Source organism: Microtus ochrogaster, chromosome 5, assembly GCF_000317375.1.
Source record: "Microtus ochrogaster isolate Prairie Vole_2 chromosome 5, MicOch1.0, whole genome shotgun sequence".
NCBI classification, from domain to species: domain Eukaryota; kingdom Metazoa; phylum Chordata; class Mammalia; order Rodentia; family Cricetidae; genus Microtus; species Microtus ochrogaster.
The window spans coordinates 42,647,776-42,658,804 of NC_022012.1; the positions used below are offsets into that span (position 1 = coordinate 42,647,776).

General features: G+C 44.1%; 1 protein-coding gene across 1 annotated transcript in view; it reads right to left on the reverse strand.

Annotated features, from left to right (window-relative positions):
* Window positions 1–716: 716 nt before the first annotated feature.
* Window positions 717–11,029, reverse strand: part of Rexo2 (RNA exonuclease 2) — a 12,332-nt gene continuing 2,019 nt past the window's right edge. The window contains exons 3-7 of the mRNA XM_005347272.2: window positions 7,858–7,935; window positions 7,042–7,153; window positions 5,630–5,738; window positions 3,848–3,901; window positions 717–1,160 (exon numbers count right to left, since the gene is read on the reverse strand). Coding sequence (XP_005347329.1) covers window positions 1,031–1,160; window positions 3,848–3,901; window positions 5,630–5,738; window positions 7,042–7,153; window positions 7,858–7,935 — 483 coding nt within the window. The 3' untranslated portion in view covers window positions 717–1,030. The remainder of the gene's footprint in view (window positions 1,161–3,847; window positions 3,902–5,629; window positions 5,739–7,041; window positions 7,154–7,857; window positions 7,936–11,029) is intronic.

The following is an 11,029-nucleotide window of genomic DNA, read 5'->3' on the forward strand; positions in this document are numbered from 1 at the left end:
CCGGAGTTAGAAATGGTTGTGAGCCACCATACGCGTGCTGGGAATCAAGCCAGATCCTCTAGAAGAGCAGCCAATGCTCTTAACCACTGATCCATCTCTCCAGCCCTTCAAACTTGTATTAGATATGAGACCATCATAAAAGTCTCTCTTTCCAGTGGTTCTCAGTGGGAGGCAGGGCACTTGTAGGCCTTTAGGAACTGTTTGTCAGAATGAAGTGCCCAAAGAAACTAGGCCACTTCTTCAGGTACCCCTACTGCCCCCACTAGCAAAAGCCATTTCAGTCCTGTTGTCCTGACAAGCTAAATTGGGAAGTTAACATATTTACACTGGAATCCCCCCTTGGCTGCTAAGCTAAGGCCACAGGCTAGCTTTGGTCTATAGACGTGACAGGGTGACTACCTTGTACGTATTTTCTAGCCCATAAAGTCTCAGGACTGCTACAGAACCCTGTGTGCTTACCTGGATTTCTTAACATAGTGGAGAGCAGTCTGTCCCAGAGGTGTTAATTGGATAATGACGAGCCCAAATCCTCTCACAACCCAGCCCCTCACCCAACTCTTGATGTGTAAAGCATCAGAGAGTACGTTCACTTCCTGTTTGAAACACACAACTTAATCCAACCGTGTTTTGAGATTTATGCCTTAGCCATACTACTTAAAAAAACATCTTTCCCCATGACCAAATTACTAAAGAATAGATGGTACAGAAAGGGCTGCATTTCAATAGAACTAGCTTTATTTATTATTCATTTCTCAAACAAAAAGAATGGCCTATAAGCAAAGGCAGATGTGGACTGAGGGGGTGGGTGTGGCCTGAAGCTTACAAAGGAGTTGCTGTGTCATAATGGGAACAGCAGGTTAGAAGAAACGAATCGTGTTGTCTTGTCTGCTTGAGGCTTCTGGAGATTCAAAGTTAACTGGAAACGTGTGTTTTTCTTTAGAAAAGGTGCTCTGCCGAGTCGTCAGCAGGAGAGAGACACGGAAGGGGGCTTCTGGAGAACTAGGTGGGCCGTGCAGCTGGGGCGCTGGCATCAACTCACAGTCTTCTCGTTTTCCCCATTTTCTATAATTTTTCTCTTCTTTTCGTCTGTCTTTCTCTTGAAGATGTTATTCCGGTAAAACTGAAGCTCTTTGATGCTTTCGCTAATGTCATCAAGTGCCCTACGAGCAAACACACCACACTGAAAAAAAAAAAAGTCCCAAGCCCTAGAGGTGAAAATCATGGCTTCTTACGAGCAACCTCAGAACCACTTAGTGTGTGCGCCACAGCGGGTACGAACAGGAGCAGAAAGAAGCACCACCTTGGCGGTACCAAGCCACCAGTGCTGGCGTTGGCTTTATTTTATGTTTTACATGTAGGAGATTAAAAATCCTCACTATTTCAGAGGTCTATGATGTGTCTGCGGTGGAGGGGATCAAATGACTTTAGGAAGAAGTTAACCATTTCCTTTCTGAGGTTCTCTCCAAAACATTTACTAATTTAATATCTACATGGATTCCTAGGAAGAACCTGTACTACACATATCCTATCTCTGCAACGTAACCAAGCACATTCATGGAATACTTACCAGCAGCCCACGAACCAGAGTCTGGGAAACACTATGGAAAACTTCAGGGTGTCCCTGAACAGAATATACTGAGTCTCGGCAGCTCATGACTCAGTCATCCTAATGAAGGCCAATTATCAGACTATCAGAGAGTACCTAGTCATAAAGGGGGTTCTGCCTCCTATCTATGCTAATGTGCGCTATGATTGCTAACAGCCTTGCTTCCCTGACCTGCTGTTTCTCTGCTGAAGCCTGAGAAGTCAGGTAACCACGATTATGAAAATGGTGCACGAATAAATCTATACACTGTGGTAGGCTCAGGGCCTCCTCCAGAGGATTCCGTGTATGCCCATCAGTGCTGAGGTGGGTTTTAAGGTATTCATTTCCACGACAAAGGCAATAATCCACTTTCTTCCTAAATCATATAGGTATGATAGAGGATTGAAACTCAAAAATATAGTCTTCTACCCCTAGCTGAAGAGCTATTGGCAAGTGATGGCTGCTGGGGTGGGGGTCATTCTTCCTCAAGGCAGGGCCACTCATATTCTGGTGGATGACCCCACATCCATGCGTGAGCAGGCAGCACTAACTGAACTCAGTGGGTTATACAAAAAAAAAACAACAACAACAACAAAAAACATTTTAAAAAAAAAACGGAAAATGAGTGTGGTAGTGTACACTCTGCACTCAGGAGGTTGAGGCTAGCCTGGTCTAAACAGCAAATTCCTGGATAGCCAGGGTTATACTGAGAGACCTTGTCTCAACCCCAAATGTGTACACACACACACAAAATCAAACCATAAAACTAGGAGGGGGACCTTTCAAAGGAGAAGGGAAGTGGGGATGAAGTGATGCTTGGAAGGGTGGGAATTAGGGGTAGATATGATCGAGATGGTAAATATGCATAGTACTGTCAAAAATAATTTTGAAATATCATTTCAAAATATACACACATACATATATCCCCTCTAGTTAACAACACATTTTTCACACATTATGTGTATATGCATTTGTAGGTCAGAGGTCAACCAAGGATGACACCCTTGAAGATGCCAACCCACTCTTGAGACAGGGTCCCCCGTTGGCCTGCAGCTTACCAACTAGGCTAGAGTGGCCGGCCATGGAATGCTAGGGGTCCCTTCTCTGCCTCCTCAGAGCTGAGGGCAGCGTGGGTTCTGGGAATGGAATCTAGGTCGCTGTGCTTCTTCTGGTAAACCAGGTGCTTTACCACCTGAAGCATAATCTCTTATCACAATACTGAACCCAAAAAGAGACCAGAATTCTCAAAGCATTTTTAGGACCTGCAGTGTGGCAAAGCTGGGCCCGATCTTGGCCTATGTTTACATATAGTCATGAGCTATGCCACATTTCTTTGTAGAAAGGTCTAGTGTGTCACGGAGGCAAGTCTTCTTCAGATCAACTTAGGGGCATGATGATGAACAATGTAGCTGACCATCAGCTTCCTAAACTGAAAAGGAGCTGGTCAGATAGGGCAGTAGGTAAAGAAAGATACCTCTGCCAAGCCTGATGACCCGAGTTCCACTCTCATGACCAACTATTAAAATCGCCTCTGTATCTTCACCCATGCACCATATCCACACATACACATGTGCACACACACAAGTAATGTAAAAAGAAAACCAGTAAGATCTGAAAAAGTCTAAACTCCAAAAATTCCGAACCTCCATTGTTTCTGATAAAGTATCTGAGACCTGACGTAGTACACTATCATTTGGGGATGTCCCCTGTGAACACAATAGAAGGCCATTCTAGCTCAGGGGCTGGCCTTTCTGGGATGCCACAAACTATACACCAGACCAGTATTCAATGTTATCGAGTAAGTAAATCAGTAAACCAAATGCTTCCTTTGTCCTCACCAGTCAGCTTTTCTTTCTAAATGGCTCCAAAATGTAAAAGAAACAGTGTGGGCCTGAGGTTGCAAGCACAGATGGCCTGATACAAAGTTTACAGTGTCCTGACTTCAGAGGCCACACACCTGCATCCTCTGGAAGAAGAGAGCTAACAGTGCTAGCTTCTACAAAGGTCACAAATTGCGTCCTCTTACTTGCAAACCAAGTTTTAAGACTGTAACAGATTATATGGCTCAAAACAACGCCCCCTCCAAAACAAAACCCTGCCAAAGAACAACACAAGCCTAGCCAGATTCTTGGGACTATTACTGTAGAAAAGCTATCTTTCCACAATGCTATTCTGCCCAATAAAGAATAGAAAAGAGAGGTTATTATTTAAGTCAGGACTGGGGTTAAGTGTGTGCCAGCCCTCAGAAAGTCCCAATCTTACCTGTGCGAAGCAGCCTTCTTCGGGGCAAATTCATAATCCTCTGGATACCAGCGTCTATACACAGTAAAAATTATAAACTCTCAAAGGAAGCCATCTCAAGCACACTGAGCAATCACCTTCAAGTCATCTGTCTACTGACTTTTGTTTGTCTGAGACAGGGTCTCAGGTAGCCCAGGCTGCCCTCCTGGTCCTCCTGACTCCACCTCCAGAGGACCACCATCACTGGCACCTCACTTGGTTTGAGGTGCTAGGGATTCAAACCCAGGGCTTCCCACGGACTAAGGAAGGCTCCACCAACTGAGCTATACCCCAAACCTCTTCAAGTCATTAACACTGGAAAAAGGCTTCTCCTCTCCTTACACTAGAAACTCTTTAAACAAGTCTGTCAGTATAGGGGACTCCTAAGTCTCTAAACATCAACCCAGCCCTCGCTACAACTTCTGCCCTACGTATCTAACTGCCTGCTGGGCATCTCCACCTGACCCACCAGACACTTCTAATTTAATACACAGAAGACCACACATCCTCCCCTCCCACCCTCAAATGCAGCCCTTATTCTTAGTCGCTCCTCTTAGGAACAGCTCCACCATCCACCTAAGCTGCTTCAGCCAGAAATGTTAACCCCTTTCTCGGGCTTCTCTTTCCTCACTCCTCATCCAAGAACCAAGCATCACGTCTGCTGACCTTGGCAAATGTTTTACCCCTTCTCAGTACCCAACAGCCATTTCCCTCACTTGTTTTCCAGTCCCTGAGATGATACTCGGCCCCTTTCTTCCCACCGCTTTCCTTGCCACTTTTTAAGCGGCATAATTCGATTTTTCTCACCCTTCGGTTAACGCTTTCTCGAAGGAACTGCGTTCCTTATTAGACGAAATCAAACATCTTGAGCAGCCCCACAAGCTCTTTATGGTCCAGCCTTGGTCTCACCTCACTTTCGCCAATCTCAAGCTTTCCACTTCAACATTAACAAATAATCTGTAATTTTTTGAACATATATCTTTCTTTCCCTTTCTTTTTCTCTTTCTCTTTCTTTCTTCTTTCTTTCTTCTTCCTTCCTTCCTTCCTTCCTTCCTTCCTTCCTTCCTTCCTTCCTTCCTTCCGAGACAGGATCTCATGTAGCCCAGGCTGATTTCCTGATCCCCCTGCCTCCATCTTCCCCAGGACTGGAATCACAGGTGTGCACTAAAACATTCCTGTGTATGTACTGCTGGGGGCTCCAAGCCAGAACTTCCTGCACGTTAGGCAAAGGCTCTAACTGCGTTACATCCCAGCATCCCTGTGCCTTCAATTCCTTAGCATCCTCCTATCTCCGCTTGCATTCAGGAATGCTCTCTTCTCATTCAAACCTCTGTCAGTCTCACTGAAAAGGCTGTGTACTGGATAAAACTTTCTGACTCCCCCCTTTCCTCCAACACGCTGAGCTCTCCCCAGCCCCCATATTCTGCATGCACACTCCCACCACACAAGTCACCAGGCAGTTTATTTTTAAGGTGTTTTCTACACCTCTGTCAACTCACTAGACTGAGCGACTCAAGGGCTTGTCATCTCTATGTTCCCAGTGGGGAGGCCAATGACAAAGGTTTAATGACAGCTCTGTGGAAGGCTTCTGACATTTCTCCCACGCCTCACCACTCCGAATAAATAAGAACCCGTACAAATGAGACTGGGACGAGGAAGACACACCCACTCAGCACCCTCGAGTCTATTCAACTATTTCGTACAAATTCTCCATTAAAACATGCTACAGGAGGCAATGGAACAGATCCTAAACAGGGCCCTTACCTGCACAGCTCTTTAACAGTGCTCACATCAATTATCCTATAATGAAGATGTTTCATGAACTGGGGCATGTATTTGTCAAGAAACTTCTTATCTGCATGAACTGAATTCCCTAGAAAGACACGAAGCATACCGCATCTGCGCGTTTCTAACAGTGTACAGCATGACATAAACATTCATAGATCACATTTAAGACGGAAGTTAATTTTTTCTTTTCAAACAGTTCCTGAAAACTGATGTCGCCATCAAATCTGAGTACTTCCGATTAGGTTACAAATATGGATTCCCCGGCAGATCATCAGTCTAGCTCACAATAAACCTCCTGGGCAGAATGACCGCCTAACATTCCAGGAACTTAAAGCGTTTAAATCTGTCACTTTTCAAGTTCATACCGGATGTGCAAACTTGTTCCCAGTGTCACAAAATCCACACTACTAACACTAAAAACTTAACTGAATCATATGGTAGATAAACCTTTATTTTACATTCCAATATTTTTGACAAATCATATCCATATTCATGTTTTCATACAGTGATTTATTATTATAAACACTGGATTTTAAACGAGAACTTTAAAATAGACATCAGCCGCATCGGCTAAGGGGAAAAAATGATACAATATATGATCTCACATATAATGCCCCAAACTTTTCTTTGTATTTCAAGTGTTAAGTTACCGTCTCGGTCTACATACACCAGTGCAAACACGCCCTGCCAGAACATTCCCTTTCCTCTGACAACCAACCCTTTAAAAGGCCTCACGTAACAGACCTGGTCTCTTTAAAGTCAATGTCACAGGGGTGAGGCAGGGGTGGGGAAGATAGGTCAATGACTTTAGACTAGAGACAAAATAGCCAAATAAAATATATATGAGCAGTGACTAAATCTCGGTTTAAAAACAGACACTTTAGGGTACTTCAAATGTAGGCTGGGTACCGCGGATATCCTTAAATGGTGCTAATAATTTCCAATGCAACAATAATACCTTGTTACATGAGAAAATGTCCTTACTCTTAGGAGCTGCTTGAGGGGGACTCTGGGAAGGAAGTATCACAAAGCCTGCAGTTTATTTTCAAATGTCCAAAAGCAGCAAAAAAAAAAAATATATATATATATATATATATAGGAAAACCAACGTGACAAAGGTTAACCATGACAATATCCAACTTTTCTGTGCATTTGGAAGTTTTTTTCCAGAATAAAAATGTTGGGGGGAGTTTTGGCTGAGTTCATCTGTGTTTCTCACAGCTCAGGTCAAGCTCCAACACGCAAAAGTGAGACGTGTACTCCAAACCAGGGTGGGTGGAAGGCAAGGATGGCCTCAGCTGGGCTCTCCGGAACTCTGGAGCTCCCTGGCCTCTTGAACCACTATTATAGAGGACTATCTACAAGACAGACATAGGACTGGATTTTACCTGCAAGTGGACAGAGCCCCGGAGGAGTCTGCTGTCGTACAAAGGACAGAAACTCATATTCTGCCTGCTGCAATGTAATTGTACTCTCCTTCACTGCCTTGGTAAGACCAGACTGCAAGAGAGAATCCCCAGCCCCACCAGAAACACATAAAGTCAGTTTTCAAAAGCATCCGGAAATGAAACTTCACTTCTAAAAACGGGCAGATATAACCACAGCTGGCCCGGTTTGGGGAGGAGGGGGCTCAAGATTGAACTGAAACTGCCATATTTACACAGTGCTGTTGCTTAAAGACTCCAAACCAAATTAAGGTGTGTTCCTGATTGCCAATATCACTCCCACACAGTCAGAAAAGATGGCGCTCAGAGTCCAAGGCTGGAATCTCTGACAGCTAAGAGAGCAGCAAAGATGGCGCTCAGAGTCCAAGGCTGGATTCTCTGACAGCTAAGAGAGCAGCAAAGATGGCGCTCAGAGTCCAAGGCTGGATTCTCTGACAGCTAAGAGAGCAGCAGTCCCCTTCTCTGTGGGTCGAGGTCTAACCTTATCCATAAGACTGACTTGAGTAACACTTGAAATTCCGCAATGCGTTCGCGACAGACTGAATGTAGAAGAGAGAAAAAGAGGACATTCAGGAGAAGGTGATCTCGAGAGGTCCCAAAGATGAAAAGTGAACGAGCAAGCAGCTGCCCGGGTTTGTCAAGCCATCTTCCTCTAACCCTTTCATAACACCATCCACCAAGGGCACAGGACTCAGATGTGGGAGCAACAAGCTTGTGACCGATCCCCAAAGCAGCACTCTTGTTATTTGGTAATGTTACCTTCCCATGATGCTCCTTGCACCAATCTGACATGCTGTCCAGCAACTCATCCGGCTGTTTGATAATCAGGTTGGGACCCTGTGGGTGGGAAAAGCCATTAGTCATCAGGAAACTCAACAGAGGCTGGGCATGGTGATGCACACCTTTAATCACTACACTGGGGAGGCTGAGACAGAAACGGATGTCCTTGACTTTGAGGCCGCTGGGTCTACAGGACAGGTTCTAAGCCTGCCAGAGCTACGAAAGAATCTCAGAAAAAACCCTACTTTCAAATTGTATTTATTTATGGATGTATTAGGGAGAGGGGTGTATATGCACAAGCATGTGGGGTCAGAGGGCAATCTTGGGTATGGTTCCTCAGGAGCCATCCACCGAGGGACCTGTGGCTTGCCAATTATTTCCACCTCCCTGGAACTGGGATTACAGATGTGCACCACCAGGCTGGCTTCTTACATAGGGGTGAGGATCTAACTCAGGGTACTCTGCTTTTACAGGAAGCACTTTCCTGACTAAGCTGTTACCCCGACAACATCCTTTCATTTTTAAATACATATTGATATCTGCATACCAAATATGAAGAAAATCCAAACACTCTGGAGAGGAGAGAACTGAGGACGAGAATCAAATAAACAACAGATTGCTAGATCTGATCTGGGAATCAAGTTATATTCTGTAGTTCTAGTTTGATATTTCAAAAGCTAATGATTTTTAAAACGTAACTAATATCTGAAGAAAAAAAATGGTCCTCAACTTCTCAGTTCCATTTACAAATTTCTTTAAATTAAAAAAGTCTTTAAAGATCTCGTTTTAGGTATGTACATGTGTGTATCAGTACATGTGTGCTGGTGTCTTTGGAGGCCAGAGAGCACGGCGCCCTTGGAGCTGGAGTTATAAGCTGTGAGCTGCCCAACAGGGATGCTGGGAACTGAACTCAGGTCCTCTGTAAGACCAGTACATTGCTTTAACTGCTGAGCTATCTCTCTGGCCCTTAAATTTTATCTGCACGCCAAACACACACACACACACTTGTAACAGAATCATCGTGGAGGTCAAAGAACAACTTGTGGGAGACAGTTCCTTCCTTCTACCAGTTGAGTTCTGAAATCAAATTCAGGTCATCAGTCTTGGTCACAAGCGCCTTTACTCACTGAGCCAGCTTGCCAGCCCTCCAGTGCACTCCAGAGTCTAACAGGGAGCCTGACCAGTAGAACTAAGCTACTCACTCCTCAAAAGACAAAGGTCATAAGAAAGTCTAGCTTTCCTCATCAGGTCCTAACAGAATGCAAGAAATTACAGGCAACTCATGTGAACTCTGCAGAAGACTGTCTGCTACTTAATGCAAGGAATTATGACCAGTAAGGTGGTAAAGATGGATTTCAATTGCTTTGAGGAATTCAAGTTTAATCAACACAGCTTATCTCCTTTTTAAAAATTTTTATTGAGTTTTTATTTATTTCTATGCAAGAATATAAGTGTGTGTGTGTGTGTGTGTGAGAGAGAGAGAGTGTGTGTGTGTGTGTGTGTGTGTGTGTGTGTGTAAGTCAGAAGTCAGAGGACAGGAGTTGGTCCTCTCCTTCCACCATGTGGTTCCTAAGGATTGAACTCAGGTCATTAGGACCGGCAGCAAGGGCCCCACTGAGTTTCTATAGCTGAAATTCAACAGCTAGTCTAAAATAGGCCTAGTGTCTGAAACTAAATTGTAGCCAAATGCAAAAACAGATGTTGATAATCTTGGTGGAGAAACAAAACATATATTTTAAAAAACTAAAGTACAGAAAAGACATACTACAAATCTATTGACTTCTTCTAGACTGCCCTTTGGCAACCTAAGACATCCAATTAAGTTTGCAAAACAGGATGCTTCTCGCAGCAAAAACAAAAAACAAAACAAAACAAAACCCAAAAACCAAAAAAAAAAACCCATGTTCCTCAGACCCTCGCATGAGAATAAAACACACATACACTTTCCACACAACTGACATCTCTTAAGTATTTTCCTTATCCTCATCTGACTTAAGCCACTAAACAAATCCTCTATTCATGAGCAACTGTATGGACACACACCCGAAGTTCCCCCAGGGTACAGATCAACCAACTGATCCATTAAATCATATTTTGGGTCGTCAAAGAATCTAAAAGAAAAATACTTCTTTGGCCAAGGCTAAGCAGAGCTGGTAAAATAACAACACTTGACTGTTTATCATCGGTCAGCTGCAAGCCAGAAAGATAAGCAAGCCAACCGACAGGTCAGTGCTTGATTCAGTAACTTCTAAATTTTAAAGAAGTTGTTGTAAGAAACAATCTCGGGTTCTCTTCCACATGTTAGATAGGTCTGATGCCACTACAAGACAGGGATTCATTTCAAATGTCCCTTTTTCGTTCTTTTTTGTTTTGAGACAGTCTCCCTGTATGGCCCTGGCTGACCTGACACTCACTCTGTATAAGAGCCTGACCACAAACTCACAGAGATCCGCCTGCTTCTGCCTTGTGAAGTGTGTGGCATCATGCCCAGATAAGAACGCCTTGCCTCCTCTGCCTACCCAGGGAATAAAAAGTCCTAACTAGGTTTAGGAGATGTCTACTGTTCCAGCATCCATCCAGTCTATCCTCTGAGAATGTGTTGTTAATAAGACTCCCCTTTCCTCTATGGGTTTGGTTGTTGTTCTGTTTGTTGTTCAGTTTTATCCTATATGTATGTATGTGTCTGGTGGGAGTAACCATGGAGGCCAGAAAAGGGCTGTTAAGTCCTTTGGAGCTGGAGTTATGGGTGCTTGTTGACACCTGATATAGGAAGGTACGGGACACAAATTCAGAAGTGTCTAGAAGTGCATCAACAATGGTCTAGGACCCTAACACAGACATGCAGGAAGCACACATCCAGCTGAAAAGGTAACCAGCCATCTGGAACAATGGATGTTGTCTGTGAAGATTCAGCCAACTCAGACCTAACATCATCTGTCTGTACGGAACGTATATTTTTTTTTTTTTCCTGATTCCTAGTGTAAAAACTACTTACATGGCCGGGCGGTGGTGGCGCATGTCTTTAATCCCAGCACTTGGGAGGCAGAGGCTGGTGGTTCTCTGTGAGTTTGAGACCAGCCTGGTCTACAAGAGCTAGTTCCAGGACAGGCTCCAAAACCACAGAGAAACCCTGTCTCAAAAAAGCAAAAAA